The 25038-nt window shown below is 39.4% G+C and overlaps 1 protein-coding gene across 8 annotated transcripts in view; it reads left to right on the forward strand.

Annotated features, from left to right (window-relative positions):
- Positions 1 to 25038, forward strand: part of NEO1 (neogenin 1) — a 242602-nt gene that overhangs the window by 74274 nt on the left and 143290 nt on the right. For all 8 annotated transcript variants that reach the window (XM_040493211.1, XM_040493210.1, XM_040493204.1 and 5 more), the window contains exons 3-5: positions 466 to 741; positions 4336 to 4489; positions 24047 to 24183. In XM_040493211.1, the coding sequence (XP_040349145.1) occupies positions 466 to 741; positions 4336 to 4489; positions 24047 to 24183 (567 nt within the window). The remainder of the gene's footprint in view (positions 1 to 465; positions 742 to 4335; positions 4490 to 24046; positions 24184 to 25038) is intronic.

Consider the following 25038-nt stretch of genomic DNA (forward strand, 5'->3'; position numbering starts at 1 on the left):
TAGCTCTGTCCAGAGAGAGTCCAGAATATATACGTATACATATATATACACACACACATATACATATGTCTGTTTGTAATAACTATGAAATGTATATATATTATACATATATACATTTACATTTATATATACATTTAACTATATTTGTATAATCACATAAAACTGTAAGCTTAAACTGATACTTCAGTTCTACCAATACGAATATGGGATTTATTCTGCCCTCTGCTTTTCCATATTTATACCTTGCTTCTCCAACGTGAGGAATCTGATTCCGTTTATCCCTAGTACATTTGCCTCTTTGACCTGTATCCGTGTTGTAGCCAATTTCCTGACCCACAGACCTTCATCTGGACCCTGGTTCCACTCATGGCCACAGGGGCCGACTTTCTCCTGGTTCCCATGACTGCATTTTAAAGTCACATTTAACTACATTTTATTTCTTCTTTTCTTTTTTTTATTGTCCAGGTCTTCCAAGATTTGCTAGCCAACCAGAACCTTCTTCAGTTTATGCTGGGAACAGTGCAGTTCTGAATTGCGAAGTCAGTGTGGATCTGGTCCCATTTGTGAGGTGGGAACAGAACAGACAGCCTCTTCCTCTGGATGATAGAGTCATCAAACTTCCAAGTGGGACACTGGTTGTGAGCAACGCCACTGAAGGAGACGGAGGGCTCTACCGCTGCACAGTTGAGAGCGGCGGGCCGCCGAAGTATAGCGATGAAGCGGAGTTAAAAGTTCTTCCAGGTATCCCCCTGTCATCAGGACCCGTGGTTTTATGTTCGTTAATGGATAAAAATGGTTCTTTTAGAATTTTCTTTTTTCATCAAACACTGTCAGATGTGTGGTGTGACAAGTTAATGTCAGCATAGGAGTTTCAGTTTTTTACAGGGGGAGAAAAGAAAACGTGCCAGGAAGATCCTCTCTTTAGTGAATACATTAGTCAGTAAAAATGTATCAAGTGATAAAATGTGTTTCGTATCTATGACTTTCTTCTTGGCCAAACACTAGCTCTGTGTCTTTCGTCAAGCCTCCATCTGCTACTTCCCTGTAATACTTCATACACTTAGTTGTCTTTACCTGTCAGCATCAGAGACTCGCTCAGGCTAGTTCATAGAAGGGATGCGCAGAATGGTAACAAAAACAGCAGCTCTGGAGACACTGGTAAGCAAGAGTCCTTGGATCTTTATAACACTCCCTTATTTTAATGCAAACCCAGCTCCTTCTTCCCTCTCTTGGTGGGTTCTCACTCTTCCTGCCCCTGCTGGCTCTCCTCATGATCTTGTTTTGTGTGTCTCTTCCTGGCTGTGTCTCTTCTGCTCATAACACCCTCTCACTTGTTGCTCACCACAGTCCTTCAGCCTCCTGATGTCTCACCTTTCGGCTTCCACTCCCACTGCTGGGTGCCTGATTCTCTCCACATTTCTCCCTTACACCTGAGCTTATGGATATAGTTGGGCCATCCTTACGTTGTTTTGGCAGGTTTGTCATATACAGCTACTTCATAGGCTAATTTTTGGTCTATGGATTGGCTTGCAAAGTGAGACCAGTGTTTGAACAGCGATGCTTGAGGGTGTTCCTGATGAGCTTTGAACTAATTTTTTTTAAATTTTTTTTTTAATGTTTATTTATTTTGAGACAGAGAGAGACAGAGCATGAACAGGGGAGGGGCAGAGAGAGAGGGAGACACAGAATCTGAAACAGGCTCCAGGCTCTGAGCTGTCAGCACAGAGCCCGACGCGGGGCTCGAACTCACGGACCGCGAGATCGTGACCTGAGCCGAAGTCGGACGCTTAACTGACCAAGCCACCCAGGCACCCCATGAACTAATTTTTTTTTTAATGCAGTTTCTTTCTTTGTTGTCATCATCCATGTCCTTGGCATTCCTGTCCTGTGTGTTTACACCTCAGGAGCCACAGTTATTTTTTTTAATGTATGTTAGATCATGTCACATCCTTGCTCAAAACCTAATCGTTTCTCATCTCAGAGTAAAGGTTAAAGTCCTTGGCCTGTAAGGATTTATATAATCTTTTTTTTTTAATTTTTTTAACATGTATTTATTATTGAGAGAGACAGAGCATGAGCATGGGAGGGGCAGCGAGAGGGGGAGACACAGAATCTGAAGCAGGCTCCAGGCTCTGAGCTGTCAGCATAGAGCCCGATATGGGGCTCGAACCCACAAACCACAAGATCATGACCTGAGCAGAAGTCGGATGCTTTACCGACTAAGCCACCCAGGTGCCCCAGGATTTATATAATCTTAATGCCACCTCTCTTCCCATAACACTCCTTCCATCTGGTACTCTTCTCTCCCTCACTTTGTGATTGTGGCCACCTTATGTTTCTAGAACATTCCAAACACTGTTTTGCTTTAGGTCTTGCTACTTGGCATTTGCTCTGCCTGGAGTCCTCTCTTCCCTTAGATGTCTGCCTGAATCAACTGTCTTATTTCTTTGCTCAAATGTCACTGTATCAGTTAAGCCTTCCTTGACCACTGTTTAAAATAAGTCTTCCATTTCCACCCCATAGTTTCCTCTTCTGCTTCGTTTTACTTCAGAACATATCACTATCTGACATATGCTGTCTTGTTTCTTGTCTCTCTCCCCTAATAGTAGGTAAGCTCAATAAGGGTAGGGAATTTTGCTGCCAAGAATGGTAACTGGCAGAACAGAAGACAATAGATATTTGTTCAAAGGTGTCTGTTTCTATCAAAATTTGATTAAATGTAGCTAAATCTGGGGGGGGTGGGGAAGAGAACTATTACCATATCACGGTGTCTTCCAGCCTACTTCCTGACTTGCTTTTACATGGCAGAGGTCCTGTTTCTTCTTTATACCTGGGGTACCATTCAAGCAAATCCTTAAAACCGGATCCAAGGAAACAAGATTTTTCAGTGTCAAAGGATGAGCCATCACTCAATATCTGAAACATAAACGAAGTACTGAATGTTTCTTTTTACTTAAGTAAGAGAAAACCGTACTTTCAAGCACAGTCTTCTTGAATTAATACAAACTGCTAATCTCGTATAGAATTTTGGGGAAGACGTTGTTTTTGGTATGTTGGTTAAGAGGCAATGGTGGGTTGATGTCAGCCAAAGAAGCATGTTTAATGGTTGGTTACAGAGGCGAGAGCAGGTTAATGTCAGCTGTAGAAGCAAGTAATTCCACTGCTGAATGGCTGACTTCTAAAGCCCGAGGCTATCACTCATTGGCTGACTTTCCAAGGCATGTTCACTGAAGCGAGTTGTCACTGATCTGTTAGACCTTGTTTATTAGTTACCATGGCTACAGAACTGTCATCAATTAGTTACACGAGGTTAAAGCCAGCCCTGGTGGTGGTTACCGTGGCTGTAGAATATCTTTTCCTAAGAGTATGAAGACCAGAATCATGTCTCTTTACCTGAGAATGGTCTGTCTTCTCAAAACTTAATACTGGAAATAGATGTTCTACCCATAAAAGTGTAGCCTTTTCAGATGTCCATAAAAGGGCAGCTATATAAAGTGGACGCACTCCGAGTAGTAGCCTCATAGCTGTACCATTGTAAAAATCAAAGGATTGACAGACTGCGTGAGTAAGGTAAAGAGACAAAACTCAGAAAGATTTTCATAAGTAACACAGATACAGGGATGTAAAGGAAACCTCTTATGATACCCCTATGAATGGAGAGGATGCTGTTAAGGATCCTGAACTTGCTCAGTCTTTTCTCTTTGAACCACTCATGAAGCATTTACTTATCCAGTCTTTTATTTTTTATTTTTAAAGTTTATTTATTTGAGAGAGATAGAGATAGCATGAGTGGGGGGAGGGGCAGAGAGAGAGAATCCCAAGCAGCAGAGCCCAACACAGGGCTCAAACTCACATACCGCAAGATCATGATCTGAGCCAAAACTAAGTGTTGGATGCTTAACCGACTGAGACACCCAGACACCCCCTTATCCAGTCTTTTAAGGTGAAGGGGATTCACGTCAAATAATCTCTCAGTTGGTCAGTAAGCACCTTATGTTAGGAGCTATAACTTGTACATCTTTAAGGCCCCCAGAGAGCGTAGCATGATGTTTTTGCACATTGAAATGACTTAAGAAATGCTTGCTAATTTAATTGGAATTTTCTTGTGTCACTTTTTCTTAAAATATTTAGTTATATAAAGCCAAACAGGGTGCCTGACTGGCTCAGACAGTAAAGCATGCAGCTCTTGATCTCAGGGTCATGAGTTCAAGCCCCACATTGGGCATGGAGCCTACTTAAAAAATAAATAAAACCACACAGACTGAACAGGAAATTGCAATTCCTCATGATGAAAGTGGTAAAGTGCTTTCTTAATTATTGTCTTCTATTTTTTAGATCCTGAGTTCACATCAAACTTGGTATTTCTGAAACAACCTTCTTCCTTAGTCAGAGTCCTTGGTCAGAATGCAGTGTTGCCGTGTGTCGCTTCAGGACTTCCTCCTCCAGCCATTAGATGGATGAAAAATGAGAAGGCACTTGACCCAGAAAGGTAACGTTGTCTGCCTAAAAGCCTTTTTCAGCCTTAGCTTCAGACTTGGTCTAATCTTGTTTGGGACTACTGATTAATAATGGAAAAAAATGGCCATCTACTTTATTTTTTGTTTAAACACATTATAATGCTCATTTGTCATTCTTGAAATAGTTTCTATACTGTATATGATAAGGATGTTTAAAGAAAAAACTGCTTTCAAAGTACTAAGCGTTTATTCCATTTGTTCCTTCTGAGCTACAGTATACTTAGCTTAAGGCCTCAAGACCTCCTTCCCTAAACTGTTGCAAGAGTTTCTGGTTCTGACTAGCCTGAGGCTTATCAATTCATTTTCATGAGTGCAATTTGCATTTTGTTGGTAGTAGTTTTCTTTAACAATAAAAGAAAATGTGTTCCTCATCCTTTTGTTTTTGCCTTTTAAAATCCTGCCACCCTTCTTCTGTGATCAAAATTCTTCCTCTTCCACAAAAACCTTTCTATTAACATCAGCCATCATGTCACCCCTCATTACTTCTGATGTAATGGGTACTTGACCTACGTAATGGGTGCTTTTCTCTGTTGTACTTTGATAAAAGAACTGAGGTAGTGGCAGTGGTGGCATTCAGGTATATTTTGTTTCCAAAACAAAGTTATCTTGTGCGTTGTAGAATGTTTAGTATCACCCTTGGCCTCTGCCTGCTAGATGCCAATAGTACTCCCAAGTTGTGGCAACCAAAAATGTTTCTAGAGCTTGCCAGATGTCCCCTGGGGGACAAAGTGGTCCCAGTTGAGAACCACTGTTGCAGAGTAGTGCTGTCCAATAGAGATATGATGCAAGCCACATATGTAATTTAAAAGTTTTGGTAGCTAAGTTAAAAAAAAACTAAGATGTACATGTGCACTACTAAATACAATAATAATAATTTATACAGTGCACCAGTTAAAGTGAAATGTAGCTCTACCAAACAATAAAGTCATGGTTAGTGTTACTTCAGCTTTTTAATTTTTTTATTTTTTAAAGTTTATGTATATATTTTGAGAGCGAGAGAGACAGAGTGCAAGTGGGGGAGGAGCAGAGAGAGAAAGAGAGAATATTCAAGCAGGCTCTGCACTGCCAGCATGGAGCCTGACACGGGGTTTGAACCCACAAACCATGAGATCATGACCTGAGCCGAAATCAAGAGTCAGATGCTCAACCATCTGAGTCATCCACACACCCCTGTGTTGCTTCTGCTTTTATATTTAAATAAAAATTAAATAAAATTCAGCATTCAGTTCTTGAGTCATTCTAGCCACATTTAAAGTGTCAGAAGCCACGTCTGGCTAGTGGTTATTGATTTGGACCGAGCAGGTCTAAAGATTCCCAGCTGAGTAATCCAAAGTAAGCAGACAGTCTTAGTTTGTGCACTTGAGTAACCAAGACCTGGGAAGGGGTATCTGTCTAGTCAGCTTGGTGATTGACCTTCAGGTGGGGATGATAGACTGCAGTAAGGTGTTCCATTACCAGAACTAATGGTATCATCTCCAATATCACCTCTTTCTTTCTCAGCACCCATCCAGTCACCAACTACTTCTGCCTCTATTTTACTCCTTTCTTGCCACTCCTTTCTCCAGCTGAATATTTTGCAAAGAATCTATGAGACCTCAAGGGAATATTTAAAATGTATGCCAACTGAAACATAGGGAACCTTTGAAAAGGGCATAAAAATTTGAAGCTCTTAGAGTAGCAATTTTAATTGGCTACATCTTCGAACATAATCTTTATCAGCAGTAGGAAAACTGAAATAGGTTATCTTAAAAGATTTTGTATTTTATCATCATAGAAGGACATTCGGAGGATAGATAATGATAAAGGAGGTTGAGTTCTTATGTAAGAAATAAAAGTGAGGATTGCTGTGATTCTCATTTGCTTATTCAATAATTATCAACATATTGAACGCCAATTATGTTAAGCACTGTTCTTGGTACTGGGAACAGAGTAGTGAACCAAATAGACTTTTGCTGTTACGAATCTCATATTCTAGTGGGGAAGAGTCAGACAGTAATTATAGAAGCATGTAAAATTTCAGTTTATGGTAAGTGCTATGAAGAACATTAAGACAGAGTATGCCAGGGATGCCAAGAGAGGTAGAGGTAGGATTGCTGTTTTATTTATAATGTGTTGGACAGTTGTTCTGTTAGTAAAGTGATTCGCAACTGGGCTCTAGATGTGGGTTGGGGTATACAAACCATGGTAGAAATGTTACATATCTTCCTTTTATGTTGCATAAAATTGTTATATTCAATTTTATTCAAAGATATTTCTCAGGGAAATTTTTTTTTAATTTTTAAAAAATATTTATTTTTGAAAGAGAGCACCAGAGAGAGAGTTGGGGAGGGGCAGAGAGAGAGGGAGACACAGAATCCAAAGCAGGCTCCAGGCTCTGAGCTGTCTGCACAGAGCCCAGCGTGGGGCTTGAATCCATGAACCATGAGATCGTGACTTGAGCCGAAGGTGGACGCTTAACCAACTGAGCCATCTAGGTGCCCCAAAAATGTTTTGTAATTAAACCAAATGTGAATATATCATGGCTAGTAGTATCCCTCTGAATTTTAAGGATAAGTCAGAAGACTTAAGACTAAGTAGACTGTTTTCTACCTTGAGTTCTCCAGGTTTCTGAATACTTGGGTTAGGTGGTAGAAAAGTCTGAGAAGCATTGCTTTTGTATAGCACTGTCTCAGGAAGTTCACAAGCATATAAAAGGGCAAATGTTGATGTTGTTCATGTCAGTATTTCCAGACCCTCGCATAGTGTGTGGCACATAATGGGGGAGGGAGAAGTGGTGACCAGTATTTTTTGGTCAGATGTCTGAATGTAGTGTAGGAAAATCAGAGTCCTTCAGGTTAGATATAGGTAATTACTCAAAATGTCTTTGTTTCTACCAGTGTATTATGAGATATGTAGATGGGCCTTAGCTAATAAATTATTTAAACCTCAAATTAGAAAGAAATTTTGTAATTGGAAGAAACAAGTGGGTAGAAATCTAGATAGTTAGTACTAGGCTGGCTCTAGTAAAAATCTTTAACTGTTGGACATCTTCTCCATTGCTAATCTAAGACCTCTTTGAAAATGAATATTTTAAAACATCACTGGATAAGATTTAAGATAGTGGAGTAGTAGGAGCGCCCTAGGCTTGGCTTGTTCCTTGAACACAGCTAGATAAATATCAAATCATTCTGAATACCCAAGAAATTGATCTAAAGACTGACAGAACAAACTGCACAACTAGAGGGAGAGAAGAGGCCACATCATGGAAGGTAGGTGTGGAGATATGATTTGGGGGAGAAGTAGATCATGGGTGCTGCAAAGATGAGAGAGAGAGAGAAAGAAACAGAGAGAGAGAGATAGGGGATCACACAAGGAAAACACTTCTCCAAAACCATTGACTGGGAAAAGGAGAGGGGCTGATTTTTGTGTTTTACAACCAACAAGGCTCAAAGACTTGAGTTTTGGAGGTCTATGGCATGGGTGGTGTGGAGCCCAGAGGGCACTGTAGTGCTCCTGTAGAGAAGAAGGGCAGATAGCCCAGGGGCAGATGGTGTACTGGGAGAGGTGGTTCCCCCTTCTTACAGAGCATCTGGGAAAGGTGGCATTGTCTCTCCAGAGACAAAAGGGCTGGTGGGCATCATTAACCCTCCCTTGCCCCTCAGCATAGGCACAGAGCCATCTGCTGAAGGCAGCTAATGTGGACAGTGGCTCTTTGCTGTGCTTTACTCCAGATTCCACACCCCTCTTTGCTGCAACTGCCCTTCTGGGACAAACCTACATCAGTCCCAATGTGGCAAGACCCTCCCTTAGAGGACCAGTGTGAGTCCATACCACACTAGTTCCCTAAAGTTTGGAGTTTTAAAACTCAGCCAGCCTGCCTGGGATAGAACACAGACACATTGTGCTGTTGGATGGGCAGATGCCCCACACATAGGCAGGGTGAAGGCAGTGAGCTGAAGGAAACCTGGGACATTGGGGGAGATTGTTTGCTCTTCTAGGAGGGCTCCTCGAACAGCAGTGGGCATGAACTCTCACTCTGGGCATGAGGGAGGGGGCTGGTGCCATTTCTGTCCCCATCCCTCAGGGTAAACTGACTTCAGTAAGCAGCACAGCACCAACAGTGGTGGCCTGAACCGCTTACATAAAGGCCCACCCCTCTGTACTTTGCACCCCTCTGCTTTTTGTAGGGAAGTGTGCCTGAGAACCAAAGCAGCAAGCCCCTCCCCCAGGAGACCAGCACAAACCCCCGACCATAGAGTTCTGCAAAGCTTCAACTCTGGTGGAAATAGCATCAGGTCTATTTTAACAAGCAGACAGACTAGAGCACACCTAATTAAAACCTGCCAGCCACACTCTGGCCAACGTCCAAACACTCCCCACTGCAGGCAAGGAGTAACTGCAGAGGACTGACCTGAGGGAAAGAGCAGCCAAAACACAGCAGTAGAGTGTACACAGAATACACCAGAGACACTTCCTGAAGCACCAGACCCTGGACAGTATATGGCCTCTTCTTCACAAAGCCGTTACTCTCAGGAGGCAGAAACTTAACAGGCTTTTCTAACACAGAGAAGACAGCAGAGACATAGACATAATGCCAAGATGGAGAAATTGATCCCAAAAGAAAGAACAAGAAAAGGTCATGGCCAGGGATCTAATTGAAACGGATATAAGTAATATGCCTGATCCAAAATCTAAAGCAGGAATCATAGAGATACTAGCTGAGCTTGAGAAAAGCATAGAAGACACCAGGGAGTCCCTTCGCACAGAGATAAAAGCCCTAAAAACTAGTCAGGCTGAAGTAAAAAATACTATAACCAAGATACAAAACTGAAAGCAGAGGAACTAAGTGATACAGAAGATAAAATTAGGGAAAATAATGAAGCTGAAAAGAAGAGGGAAAGAAAAACACTGGATCACAGATGTAGACTTAGAAACTCAGTGACTCCATAAAGCATAATAACATTCAGGAGTATAGATAAAATTCTTCTAGAAATCCCAGAAGAAGAAGAAGGAGAAGAAGAGGGAAGAGGGGGAAGAGGGTTTATTTGAAGAAATTATAGCTGAAAACTTCCCTAACCTGGGGAAGGAAAGAGACCTCTAAATCCAGGAGGCACAAAGAGCTCCCATCAAAATCAACAAAAGCAGGCCAATGCCAAGACATACCATAGTTGAATTTGCAAAATATAGAGATAAAAAAATCATAAGAGCAGCAAGACAAAAGAAGTCCCTAACTTACAAGGGAAGACAAATAAGGGTAGCATCAGATCTCTCGACAAAAACTTTGCAGGACAGAGGGAGTGGCATGTTATATTCAGTGTGCTAAGTGGGAAAAATATGCAGCCCAAATTATTCTTATCCAGCAAGGCTATCATTCAGAATAGAAGGAGAGATAGTTGCCCAGAAAAACTAAAACTAAAGGAGTTCATGACCATTAAACCAGCCTTGCAAGAAATATTAAAGGGGACTCTTTGGGAAAGAAAGACCAAAAGTGACAGAGACTAGAGAAAGGAAATCTCTAGAAACAACAAAATGAGTAATAAGATGGCACTAAATTCATATCTGTCAATAATCACTGAATGTAAATGGACCAGATACTCCAATCAAAAGACGTAGGGTGTCAGAATGGATAAAAAAACAAGACCCATCTATATGCTGCCTATAAGGGACTCATTTTATAGACCTAAAGACACCCGCAGATTGAAAGTGAGGGGATAGTGAGAACCATTTATCATGCTAATGGACGTCAAAAGAAAGCCAGAGTAGCAGTACTTAATATCAGACAAACAAGATTTTAAACTGAAGATTGTAGCAAGAGATGAAGAAGGGTACTGTATCATAATAAAAGTGTGTATCTCACACGAAGACCTAACAATTGTAAATATTTATGCCCCCAACTTGAGAGAACCCAAATAGGTACAACCATTAAACATAAAGGAACTCATTCATAATAATACAATAAAAGTAGGGGGCTTTAATATCTCACATCAATGGACAGATTAAGTAGAAAATCAACAAGGAAACAATGGCTTTGAATGACACATTGGTCTAGATGGACTTAACAGATACATTCAGAACATTTCATCCTAAAGCAGCAAAATATACATTCTTTTAAAGTGCACATGGGAAAATCTCCAGAATAGATCATATACTAGGTCTTAAATCAGGCCTCAACAAGTGCAAAAAGATTGAGATCATACTGTGCATGTTTTCTGACCACAATAGTATGAAACTTGAAGTCAACCACAAGAAAAAATTTGAAAAGATCAAAAATACATGGAGATTAAAGCCATCCTACTAAAGAATGAATGGGTCAACCAGGAAATACAAGAAGAAATAAAAAGTACATGGAAACAATTGATAATGAAAATGTGACAGTCATAAACCTTTGGGATGCAGCAACAGAGGTCATAAAAGGAAAGAATATAGCAATACAGGCCTAGCTCAAGAAGCAAGAAAAATGTCAAATGTACAACCTAACCTTACACCTAAATGAGCTAGAAAACAACAAATCAAGCTGAAAGCCAGCAGAAGAAGGGAAATAATAAAGATCAAGCAGAAATAAATGAAACAAATAGAAACAAAACCCAGTGGAACAGATCAATGAAACCAGGAGCTGGTTCTTTGAAAGAAGTAACATTGACAAACTCCTAGCCAGACTTATGAAAAGAAGAGAGGACCCAAATAAATAAAATCACAAATAGGAGAGATCACAACCAACACCACAGAAATGCAAATAATTATAAGAGAATTTTATGAAAAATTACATGCCAAAAAATTGGGCAATCTTTAAGCAATGGATACATTTCTAGAAACACATAAACTACCAAAATTGAAACAGGAAGAAATAGAAAACTTGAACAGATTGACAACCAGCAAAGAAATTGAAACAGTAATCCAAAATCTCTCAACAAACAAAAGTCTAGGGCCTGATCGCTTCCCAGGGGAGTTCTACCAAATGTTAAAAATGTTTTTGTTTTTGTTTTTTAACATTTATTCATTTTTACAGACACAGAGCATGAGTTGGCTGGGGGGGGGGGGGGGGCAGCAGAGAGAGAGAGAGAAAGAGAGAGAGAGAGAGAGAATCTGAAGCAGGCTCCAGGCTCTGAGCTGTCAGCACAGAGCCTGATGTGTGGCTCAAACTCACGAAGCATGAGATCATGACCTGAACCAAAGTTGGATGCTTAACCAACCTACTGAGCCACCCAGGCGCCCCTCTACCAAACATTTAAAGAAGAGTTAATACCTGTTCTTCTCAAACTGTTTTCAAAAAATAGAAATGGGAAGAAAACTTCCAAACTCATTCTATGAGGCCAGAATTACATTGATCCCCAAACCAGGCAAAGACCCTACTAAAAAAGAATTGTAGGCCAATATCCTTGATGAACATGCGTGCAAAAATTCTCAACAAAATGCTAACAAATCAAATCCAACAGTATATTAAAAGAATCATTCACCATGATCAAATGGGATTCATTCCTGGGTTGCAAGGGTCATTTATTATTGACAAATCAATCAACATGATACACCATATCAATGAAAGCAAAGGATAAGAACCATATGATCCTCTCATTAGATGCACAAAAAGCATTTGACGAAGTACAGCATCCATTTTTGATTAAAAAACAAAATAAAACAAAACCTACCTCCACATCATGAAGGCCATATATGAAAGATCCACAGCTAATGTTCATTCTCAATGGGGAAAAACTGAGAGCTTTTCCCCTCAGGTCAGTAACAAGACAGAGTTGTCCACCCTCACCATTACTATTTAACATAGTCCTAGCGTCAGCAGTTCAGACAACAAAAAGAAATGAAAGGCATCCAAGATGGCAAGGAAGAAATCAAATTTTCACTATTCGCGGATGACATGATACTGTATGTAGAAAATCCAAAAGAGTCCACCAAAAAAGCTGTTAGAACTGATCCATAAATTCAGTAAAGTCGCAGAATATAAAAGTCAACATACAGAAATCTGTTGGACTTCTATACGCAAATGATGAAGCAGCAGAAAGAGAAATTAAGGAATAGATCCAATTTACAATTGCACCAAAAACATAAGATACGTAGGAATAAACCTAACCAAAGAGGTAAAAGATTTGTATGCTGAAAACTATGGAACACTTCTGAAACAAGTTGAAGATGACACAGTGGAAAAACATCCCATGCTCATGGACTGGAAAAACAATTATTGTTAAAATGTCTAAACTACCCAAAGCAATCTACACATTTAATGCAATCCCTATCAAAATACCGTCAGCATTTTTCACAGCTAGAACATACAGTCCTCAAGTTTGTATGGACTCACACAGGACCCCAAATAGCCAAAGCAATCCTGAAAAAGATAAGCAAAGTTGGAGGCATCATAATTCTGGATTTCAAGCTATATTACAAAACTGTAGTCAAGACAGTATGGTACTTGCACAAAAACAAACGCATAGACCAATGGAACAGAATAGAAAACTCAGAAATGGACCTGCAACTATATGGTCAGCTCATCTTCAACAAAGCAGGAAAGAATATCCAATGGAAGAAGGTCTGTCAACAAATGGTCTTTGGAAAACTGAATAGCAGCTTGCAGAAGAATGAAACTGGATCACTTTCTTACACCATACACAACAGTACATTCAAAATGAATGAAAGACTTCAGTGTAAAATAGGAAACCATTAAAATCCTAGAAGAGAACACAGGCAGCAACCTCTTTGACTTCAGCTATAGCAACTTCTTACTAGACACATCTCCAGAGGCAAGGGAAATGAAAGCAAACATGAACTATTGGGACTTTATCAAGATAAAAGTCTCCTGCATTGGGAAGGAAACAGTCAATAAGACTAAAAGGAAACTGATGGAATGGGAGAAGATATTTGCAAATAATCTATCTGATAAAGGGTTAGTATCCAAAATCTATAAAGAACTTCTCAAACTCAACACCCAAAAACCAAATAATCCAGTGAAGAAATGGGCAAAAGACATGAATAGACATTTTTCCAGAGAAAACATACAGATGGCTAATAGGCACATGAAAAAATGCTCAATATCACCTATCATCAGGGAAATACAAATCCAGACCATGTTGAGATACTACCTCACACCTGTCAAAATGGCTAAAATTAACATAAGACAACAGATTTTGGCAAGGATGTGGAGAAGGGGGAACCCTCTTACGCTGTTGGTAGGAATGCAAACTGGTGCAGCCATTCTTTTTTTAATTTTTTTTTTCCAACGTTTATTTATTTTTGGGACAGAGAGAGACAGAGCATGAACGGGGGAGGGGCAGAGAGAGAGGGAGACACAGAATCGGAAACAGGCTCCAGGCTCTGAGCCATCAGCCCAGAGCCTAACGCGGGGCTCGAACTCACGGACCGTGAGATCGTGACCTGGCTGAAGTCGGACCCTTAACCGACTGCGCCACCCAGGCGCCCCTGGTGCAGCCATTCTGGAAAACAGTATGGAGCTTCCCTCAAAAAATTGAAAATAGAACTGCCCTGTGATCTATCTACTACGCACTAAATGCACTACTAGGCATTTACCCAAATGATACAAAAATACTGATTCAGAGGGGCACATGTACCCTGATGTTTATAGCAGCATTATCAACAATAGCCAAATTATGGAAAGAGCCCAAATGTCCATTGATTGATGAATAAAGAAGCCATGCAGTGGAATATTACTCAGCCATCAAAAACAATGAAATCTTGACATTTGCAGTGATCTGGATGGAGCTCAAGAGTTTATGCTAAGTAAAATCAGTCAGAGAAAAGACATATACCATATGATTTCACTCACATGAAACAGATGATCGCGGTATGGGGGGAGAGGGAGGCAAACCATAAGACAGATTCTTTTTTTGTTTGTAATTTTTTTTAATGTTTATTTATTTTTGAGAGAGAGCTGGGAAGGGGCAGAGAGAGAGGGAGACACAGAATCCGAAGCAGGCTCCAGGCTCTGAGCTGTCAGCACAGGGCCTGGCATGGGGCTTAAACTCATGAACTATGAGATCATGTTCGTGTGAGACTTGAGCCAAAGTCAAACACTTAACTGACTGAGCCACCCAGGTGCCCCCAAACAGAGTCTTAACTGTAGAGAACAAACTGAAGTTTGCTGGAGGAAAGGTGGGTAAGAGATGGGTTAAATGGGTGATGGGTATTAGGAATACACTTTGTTGTGATGAGCAGTGGGTGTTATATGTAAGTGATGAATCACTAAATTCTACTGAAATTAATGTTATGCCATATGTTAACTAAATGGAATTTAAATAAAAACTTGAAACTAACTACATATTTTTGACCATTAAATTAAATAGAGGCGTCTGGGTGGCTCAGTCGGTTGAGCGTCCAACTTCAGCTCAGGTCATGATCTCACAGTCCATGGGTTCAAGCCCCGTGTTGGGCTCTGTGCTGACAGCTCAGAGCTTGGAGCCTACTTTGGGTTCTGTGTCTCCCTCTCTCTCTGCCCCCCCCCCCCCCGCTCATGCTCTGTCTCTGTCTAAAAAATAAATAAAAACATTTACAAAATTTTAAAAAATTAAATAAATGAAACATTACCATGGTGTTTGTAACTAAGAATTGATGTATTTACTTAATCTTTTGATCTCATTTGTTTAGATCTAAACCAAACGTAGTATTGAAGGAAGGGTGGTGGAAATGTATCCCATTCATTGAGTTGTTTTATTTTAAAGGGAGAGAATTGAGAAAATATAAATGATAAAGTGTAGAGGAACTGACAGCACAAAGTAATTTAGTAACCATGTAATTTCTGTTTCTGTGCAATGATAGATCAGAACTCAGCTGCAAATGAACAAGTTACAGTTATAAAAATGCTTAATGTTATTATAATTGACAATAGTAGAAAAATTGGATTACTTAAAAAAACAAATGGAGGACTTCCATTTCTGCGAAGATGGAATAGATATGTTTTTTCCTGTTCTTCCTACTATAAAAACCCCAGACATTATATATGAAACAAACATAAGACTCTAAAAGGTGGAGAGAGGAAGACTGACTGGTTAGAGACCTTGGGACCCAAGTAACACCATGATGGTGACTTCCTTGGGTTTTGTTTTTGTTTTGCGTATCTCAACTTGAGCTGAAGAAGCTTCCAACCTGGAAGTGCCAAGAGGCACATTCAGAATTGCTCTGAACAAAAGTGCACTCTCTCTAGGCAGAGGACCGGGGAAGGTGGTGTCAGTGGACACCATGTGAGAATGCTAATGAGACATTCCTTCTGCCCCCAGCCAGAAGGTAGTATCAGTGAAGGCCTAATGGGGAGTTCTGACTGTTAAGGAATAATGAGGAATCCCTTTCTCCCCTTGGGTATTAAAATGGAGACTGAGGAACCTGAACTTTTGCCTCCCATCTGACAGTAATGAGGTGGTGCCTCCCCCTTCCACTGCTAGAGCAGTGTCAGAAGAAGCCAGCTAAAGCAACATCCAGAGTCTCACAACAATACCCCAAATATCCAGATTTCAATTTAAAATCACTCATCAGGGGCGCCTGGGTGGCTCAGTCAGTTGGATGTCTCATTTCAGCTTGGGTCATGATCTTGTGGCTCGTGGGTTTGAGCCCCATGTTGGGCTCTGTGCTGACAGCTTGGAGCCTGGGCCTGCTTTGGATTCTGTGTCCTCCTGTCTCTCTGCCCCTCCCCAGCTTGCACTCTGTCTCTCCTTCAAAAGTAGATAAGGATTAAAAACAATTTTTTAAAAAAAATCGCTCATCATATCAAGAACCAGAAAAATCTCAAACGAGAAGAGACAATAGATGCTAACACTGAGATGGCAGGTTTTAGAATCATCTGTTGGATTTTAAACCAGTCACCATAAAAATGCTCCAATAAGCAATTACGAACACATTTGAAACAAGTGAAAAAATAGAGGATCTCCAGAAAGGCGCACCTGGGTGGCTCAGCTGGTGAAGTGTCTGACTCTTGATATCGGTTCAGGTCATGATCTTGTGGTGGTGGGATTGAGCCCTGAGTTGGGCTCTGTGCTGAGTGTGGAGCCTGCTTGTGATTCTCTCTGCCCCTCCCCCACTCGATGGCACAGGCATGCATGCCCTCTCTTTCTCTCCAAATAAACTTAAAAAAAAGAGTATCTTAGCAAATACATAGAAAAGTCTCCTCAAATAAATAGTTTTAAGGAACCTAGTGGAAATTTTTGATGCGAGACATTAAAAAAAAAAAAAATTAAAAACTCAGTGGATGACCTCAGCAGCAGACTGGATGGGACAGAGGAAAGAATCCTTGAAGTACAAAAAAAGAAGATGCAATGATCAGCATTAGGGCTGAAACAGGGGGTGCTACTACAGATCCTTCAGGCATCAAAGTGATAATAAGGGAACGCTATGAGCAACTATACAGAAGTAAATTTGACAACTTATGCAAAATAAACTGTTTGCTCAAAAACACAACCTACCACATCTAGCCCAATATGAAACAGATAATTTGAATAGGTCTCTGTTAAGGAGGTTGACTTTGTAATTTTAAAACTCCCAAAAAAGAGGGGCACCTGGGTGGCTCAGTCAATTAAATATCTGACTCATGATTTTGGCTCAGGTCACGATCTCACAGTTCATGAGTTCAAGCCCCATTGTCAGGCTTTGTGCTTTATCGGCATGGAGCCTGCTTGGAATTGTGTCTCCCTCTGTCTCTGCCCCTTCGCCACCCATGGTCTCTCTCTTTTTCTCTCTCTCTCTCTCAAAATAAACAGGTTAGAAAAAAAGGCTCTCCAAAAAGAAGTCTCCAGGCCCACATAGTTTCACTGGAGAATTCTAATGTTTAAAGAAGAATTAACACCAGTTTTACACAATCTCTCCAGAAACTAGAAGAGAAGGAATTGGGGGTGTCTAGGTGGCTTAATTGGTTAAGCGTCTGACTCTTGGTTTCAGCTTAGGTCATGATCTCATGGTTGGGATTGAGCCCTGCATCATGCAATGTGCTGACAGCATGAAGCGTACTTGGGATTCTCTCTCCCTGCTTATCCATGCGCGCGCACGCTCTCTCTCTCTCTCTCTCTCTCTCTCTCTCAAAAAAAAAAAAAAAAACCACTTTAAAAAAGAAGGAGTTGAAGCTAGTATCACTCTGATACCAAAACCAGACAAAGATAGTACAAAAAAGAAAACTGCAGGCCAATATACCCCATGAATATAAACATAAAAATTCTTATTTTGTTTATCCTTTCTTTTTCTTCCAAATTTTTATTTACATTCTAGTTAGTTAACATACAGTGCAATATTGGTTTCAGGAGTAGAATGCAGTGATTCATCACTTACATACAACACCCAGTGCTCATCATAACAAGTACCCTCCTTATTACCCATCACCCATCTAACCCACCCCCACCCATCTTCCTCGGTTTGTTCTCTATCTTTGAGTCTCTTCTAGTTTGTTTATCTTTCTCTCCACCTAAGTGTTCATTGATGAATGAATGGATAAAGAAGATGTGTGTGTGTGTGTGTGTGTGTGTGTGTGTGTGTGTATGTATGTATATATACACACACATTGTGTATAGATATAGATATATATACACACACATTGTATATATACATTGTATATATATATACATATATATATATACATATGTATATATATATATATACAATGTATATATACAATGTGTGTGTATAGATATAGATACACATTGTATATATACATCGTATATACATTGTATGTATACAACATGTGTATACATTGTATATACATTGTATATATACAATGTGTGTGTGTGTGTGTGTGTGTGTGTATCTATATCTATATATATACACAGTGGAATATTATTTAGTTATAGAATGAAATCTTGCATTTGCAATGACATGGATGGAGCTAGAGAGTATGATGCTAAGGGAAATAAGTCAGAGAAAGATAAATACTGGATGATCTCATGTAATTTAAGAAACAAAACAAATGAGCAAAGGTAAAAAAAGAAAAAGGACCAAGAAACACGGTCTTAACTATAGAGAACAAGATGATGGTTACCACATGGGAAGTGGGGGTGGAGGGGGGAATAGGTGAAATAAGTGATGGGGATTAAAGAGCACAATTATCATGATGGGGAAAAAAAGAATCTAGGTTAGAAAACAGAGATTAGGCACCGGGAAACTAGAGTGGGTAAAAAGACCCAAGCAGCAGAGGGAAAAGCCAAGCTAGGGGAAGCCAGGTATATTTTGAGAAGGGCAATCTAAAGTCATTGAAGAAAAGAGATAACCTGTACTGCTCTTAATTTCTCTCCTTCGAGACTGCCCTAATGCCAAGGCTCATTGAAGAAGAATTAAGACAGCTTTAGTCCTTGAGAACAAGGAGGAGAAATGGAGAACATTCCTGGCCACTGGGAACAAACTGGATGGCCATCCTTCAGAAATGGAGGAAAATTGCCCAAGATGATCTGGGCTCTTTGTAATGAACAAATGCACAGAGATAAGTTTATACAAAGGAGTTTGAATGTTTGGAAGTCTTGTTTATGTAGTGATTCTAAGCATATAAATGTGTATCTTTCCATTGAAAAATATTTTTGTAGAAAAAAATCAATTGTATTTCTGTGCACTAGCGATGACTATGTGAACACTGAAGTTACAGATATAATAGCATTTACAGTCACTCACAAAAAAATTGAAATATTTAGGTATGAATCTAACAAAACTTGTTAGATTTGTATATGAAAAACTGTGAAATGCTAATGAAAGATATTGAAGATCTAAATAAATAGACCTATGGTGTCTTGGGATAGGAAGAGTCAGTATTAAAGATGTCCGTTCTTTTCAAGTTGACACACAGGTTAACTCCATTCCTGTCAAAATCCCAGCAAGATCTTTTATAAATGCAGACAAGATTATTCTAAAATTTATATGGAAAAGCAAAGGAACTGGAATAAGTAACAGGTTTTTTGTTTGTTTTTTAAGTGAGAAGAATCAGTCTACCTGATTTCAGGACTTACGATACAACTACAGTGATCAAGGCTGTATGGTGTTGTGGGGAGATAGTCACACGTATCATTGGGACAGAATAGAGAATCCAGATGTAGACCCAAACAAAAATGGCCAACTAATTTTTGACAAAGATGTAAAAGCAGATCAATGGAAGAAAGATAGCCTTTTCAACAATTGCTGCTGGAGCAGTTGGTCACCCATCCATAGACAAAAAAATTGAACCTCAACCCGTGTCTCACACCTCATACATAAAATTAACTCATGGACCCAAATGTGAGATGCAAAATGAAAGTTGAGAAAAGAAATACAGGAGAAAACCAGGATCTAGGGCTAGGCAAAAAGTTACTAGATTTAACACCCAGTATGCTTTTTTGAAAATTGGATTTCATCAAAATTAAAAACTTTCGCTGTGCGAAATACCCTGTGAAGAGGATGAAAATGTAAGCTACGGAGTGGAAGAAAATATTTGCAAATCACATCTTCAACAAAGGACTAGTATCTAAAATGTATAAAGGTCTTTCAAACTTAACAGTACCAAAGCATATTATCCCAATAGAAGTAGACAAAACATGAATAAATGTTTCACTAGAGAGTATATGCAGATGGCATCTAAGCACAAGAGAAGTTGTTTAACATCATTAGCTATTAGGGAAGTGCACATTAAAATCACAGTAAGATATTGCTGTGTATCTGTCGGAATAGCTAAGCTTTTTAAAAAGTGACAGCATCAGATGCTGTCAAGGATGTGGAGAACGGGATCACTGACAGTGCTGGTCGGAATGTGGAAATGGTAGGAACTCTGAAAAACTGGCAGTTTCTTTAAAAGCCTAACATTGCAAGTGTAGTGTGACCTAACATTTACACTCTTGGGCATTTATCACATAGAAATGAACTTAGTGTTCACACAAAAGCCTGTATAAGTGTACTTAGAGCAGCTTTATCCATAATAGCCTCGAACTAGAAACAACCCAGATGTCCTTGATTGAGTGAACAGTTAAAACAAACGGTGGTATATCCATACTGGGGAATTATTGCTGAGCAATAAAAGGAACGAACCACTGATACGTGCAACAACTTGGATGAATCTCTGGGGAATTATGCTGACTGAGAAAAGCCAATCCCCAAAGGTTATATACTGTGTGATACTGCTTATATTACATTCTTCTTGAAATGACAAAATTACTGAAAGGGAGAACAGATCAGTGGTTGCCAGGGGGTAATGAAGAGATGGGAATAGGAGGGAAGAGAGTGCGGCTGTAAATGGCTATAGAAGTGTCAGTATCCCAGTTGTGGTGCTGTATTCTACAATGTTAGCCCTGGGAGAAACTGGGTGAAGGGTACACGGGATCTTTGATCTCTCTTATTATTTCTTAGAACTGCAGTTACCTTATAGTAAAAAGTTGAATGAAAATAGCTGGAAGAGAATAAATTTTGTGCCAGGAAGTATATAAGAATTAGCTTTCACCTACCTTTCCTTTTTTTGCTGTTTTAAAGGAAGAGACATCTAAGAAGTCTTTTTGTGCTCTGCATCTTACTACCTTCCATTTTTCTCCAGCACTTTCATGAATCCTCTTTTCAAAATTTTCCCTGTCCACTGACTCCTCTTTTGCCTGTGAAAAGGCTTAGCTCTCTCTCACTGAAATAACAACACACACACACACACAAAACAAATTAAACAAGCACATTTCCTTTTGCTTTCTCCTTCTCACACACTCTACCCTAACCTTAAGAATCTTCCTTGACATTTGTCTCTTCCTCAGCTTCTGTCTCTAATTCTCTCTCTCTCCCTCTCTCTGCACCTTCCCTACTCATTTGTTCTCTCTCTCTCAAAGATCTGTTGCGGTACCTCCTAACTATCTCGGAAAGCCATCCGTGTTGCTGCCACCTTATTCTAAGCTACTGTCAGCTGTCACCTCAGTTACTCCAGTGGTCCTCTGTTCTTCCCATACTTACTCTGGCCTCATTCCAGATACATCCTCACACTCTGGCCAGAGTGATCTTTTCAAAGCTCAGATCTCATAACATCATTGTCAACCCCCTACCCATTTATTCATGTATGTATGTATGTATGTATGTATGTATTTTTTTTTATTCATTGTTTTTAGACTAAGGACTCAAATTATTAAAATGGCTTTCAAAACCTTGTGTGGTCTGGCTCCATTCTCCTCTTTCTTTTTTTTCTCTCTTAAACCAGGCTTTTAAAACAGTGTAGTCCTTTCTGCCACTGTTCCTTTGCATATGCTAGTCCTTCCTTCTGAAATCTTTTTCTCCTTTTCATTATTGATTAGCTCCTCCTCATTTTTCCGATCTCAGTCCAAAGGTTACTTTGGTCAAAATATTTCTTTATTTCTAATTTCCTGGTAGGTTCTTTTGGTATGCCATTTTGTAGAATTATCATCTTTTATGTGTGTCTTTCCCACTGAGTTGCATGGGTGCACTGTTGTGTTTTTGCTCACTGCTACATCCCCAGCTACTACCTGACACATAGAGGCACGCCAACAAGTGTTTGCCAAATGAGCAGATATATCCCTCTCCTTACCTTCTCTTGCATCGTTTCTAAGAGTGGCCAATACTTTTTGTTTTCTCTTTACTTCTGTTATTATTGCCCATGGTTTATCTTCTTTCTCTTTAATTCTGGACCATTACAGTGATTTTACAATCAAACTTTCTTCTTCTAGTTTTTTCCCCTTCCTCTTCTTCACTAAATTATGTGATTTTTCTACTTAAAAGCCTTTTCCTTGGCCAAAAAAAATATATATATATATATATATATATATATATATAAATATATATATATATATTCTTAGCACAATAAGCTCTTTTAGATTGACCCCAACTACCCAGGGGTATACACACATACTCCCTTTGTCCAGCAACACTCAGTCTAACTTGGGTTCAGTGACCAGGCATAAACTTTTCACATATTGTTCCTTTTGCTTGTATCTTTGAATTTTGGAGTTCTAAAGACTTGATTGCCATCTTACCGTAAGCCAGTATATCATCGTGTGAACAAGTTAAGTGAATTCTACCAGGCTAATGGACATTCTTCCTCCCAGGCTTCTTTTAAGGGAGTAAAATCAATTCCATTAAGAAAGATTACAATCTGTAGTGATACTCAGTTATGGCAAATATGAGGCAAAACAAGCATCAGGAGTATTTTTTAGCGTAACTGTTAGATATAAATTACTATCTGTCAGTTCAAAAGTCCCACACCAACTAGTATTTCAAGTTATGTTCAACTGGGTATCACATGTATATATTGCTGAATTTCCACTTGTGAATGTTGTTTTCCATTTCTTAAGATTAATAGCGATTTTATCTAAGGGTGAAATAGAGGATTTTAATTTTTGTGAATTTTTTCCTATTTTTTGAGGCATGGAATGCCTTTCTGTCTTATCCTAGTAGTCCGTGCTCTGTTTCATGATATGTTGTATTGCTTCCCTATCTCATCACATTAAGTTGGGATTTGAGGGCATAATAGAGATGTTTCACATTGGAAGGCCGCCTGACAAAGGTTAGTTGTGACCTTGCAGGGTATTTCTTAGAGAAGTCGCCAGACCTCATTCTGGTTTTCCTCTTTCTTCAGAAACTTAATCTTGTTTATCAAATTCAGGAAGACTAATTACTCAGGCTAAAAGTGTACTGACATTTAAGCCAGAATAGCACTTTACTTAGGTTGAGAATTAGAATTGTAGCACAGAATAAATAGTCATTTCCTCTATTTTTTGCACAGCAGGAATTTTATATGAAAAGCCACATTATAATCAGAACATTTTTCGTTGAACATAGATACAGATAGGAAATGTGACAGTACTAAAATTTGAGAGAAAAAAATTTGCCTATGAAAACCAGGTTGGACATAGAACCTCAAAATAAAAATAAAATTACAACTCTACAAACTCTCCAAATCAACTAAACTTGTTTACTTTGTAAAAATTTGATGAAAATATTGATTTGTGATTTCTTCCTCAATGTTATAGGATTATTTTACTTTTTCTTCAAATATTCCTTTAAAAGATTTAAATCACTCTGTAGATTTGGATTATAGTGGGCAGCATCCTTGTTGATAAATGGCATGATAGCTGATTCTCGCCCAGCAACCACACCCAGGGAGCTGTTCCCTGGCAACTGTGTTCCTTCCCTGCCCTTTTTCCTCCCCTTCCCAGCCAAGCCACCACAGGAAACTTTCAGTAGGCACTGTGGCCCCATGACTGTATGTCTCTGATCTGACATTTTACTCTCTCCATTAGTCCTCTCAGTGTGGCGTGCTATAGTGGAGTGACTCTGAGATTGATTCCAGACTTTAAAATTACATAATTTGTAGAAAAACTGGGTAGAGTCGGGAGGCAGGGATGGACTATGAGGAGTGGAATTGGTTACAAAAGTGGTCTGCTTTTGAGAATAATTAGAAGTGTTGGAGATAATTCATTGTAACATTTTGGTTTGTATTTGTGATATTTATGCATTTAAACATGAGCAAAGCAAATTGGACTAAATTAATTCTACTAATTTTATGTTAGTCTCAGTCCTTATGTAGCCATATGAATAACCTGTTTAAATGTTTTCTCTGTTTTATGTGGAAAGTTTCTCAGGTATTATTTTCCTAGCTCTGAAATGTATCAATATTTTTTATACAGCTCTGAAAAATTGGCGTTGCTGGCAGGTGGTAGTCTGGAGATCAGTGATGTCACTGAGGATGATGCGGGGACTTACTTTTGTATAGCTGATAATGGGAATGAGACCGTTGAAGCTCAAGCAGAGCTTACAGTACAAGGTATGTAACCATTTCCTGTATAAATAAATTCTGTGTACTGTATGGGTTTGCTAATTATTTAACATCAAAGTGAAAGAGGCAATATAGGATAGAGTTAAAACCCTGAGCTTTAAGCCAGATTGCTTAGGTTCATACTATAGGAAATTTGCTTAACTTCTCTGGCCCTCATTTACCTCATCTGTAAAATGGAGATGATAAGAGCACTCACCCCATTGAGGTTGTTTTAAGGATTAAAAGAGTTCGTGTTTGTAAACCTCCTGGCCTATGTGACTAGAATACGATAAGAGCTCAGTTACTGTTATTATCTGTAGTACTAGTAGTAGTGTGGGGAATGCTGTGTTCTGGGGCATCTGGAAGGTTCAGTTCACTCTTCTTGTCACAGAGACTTCTTGTACTCTGATCTAGATCTTGTACTCTGATCTGATCTTGTACTTTGATCTAATACTTTATCTCCTAAGTATTGGTGTTCCCTCCTTTTAGGAGAATAGATCACCCAGGACAGAATGCTCTGTGACTCTCAGTGTAACATGGTCGTCTCTCCAATGATTTGATGATGTATTTCTTTCTGTTTAACTAATGTTGGTCATCACAGCATCTCCTCTTACAGGTTCTCTGATTTAGAAGTCAGAGAAAATGAACATGACATGTGCACATAATCTCTTCTTTATCCTATCTCCCTTGCCCTTCCTCCATATTGAAATGTACCCTCAGAGAAATATTTGCTCTCTCCTATGATTTGTCTATACCCTCATTTATCTTGTTATTTTCTTTTTTTTTTAATTTATTTATTTCTGAGACAGAGACAGAGCATGAACAGGGGAGGGACAGAGAGAGAGGGAGACACAGAATCAGAAG

The sequence above is a fragment of the Herpailurus yagouaroundi genome, unplaced genomic scaffold, assembly GCF_014898765.1.
Source record: "Herpailurus yagouaroundi ecotype Mexico unplaced genomic scaffold, PumYag 184, whole genome shotgun sequence".
NCBI lineage: Eukaryota > Metazoa > Chordata > Mammalia > Carnivora > Felidae > Herpailurus > Herpailurus yagouaroundi.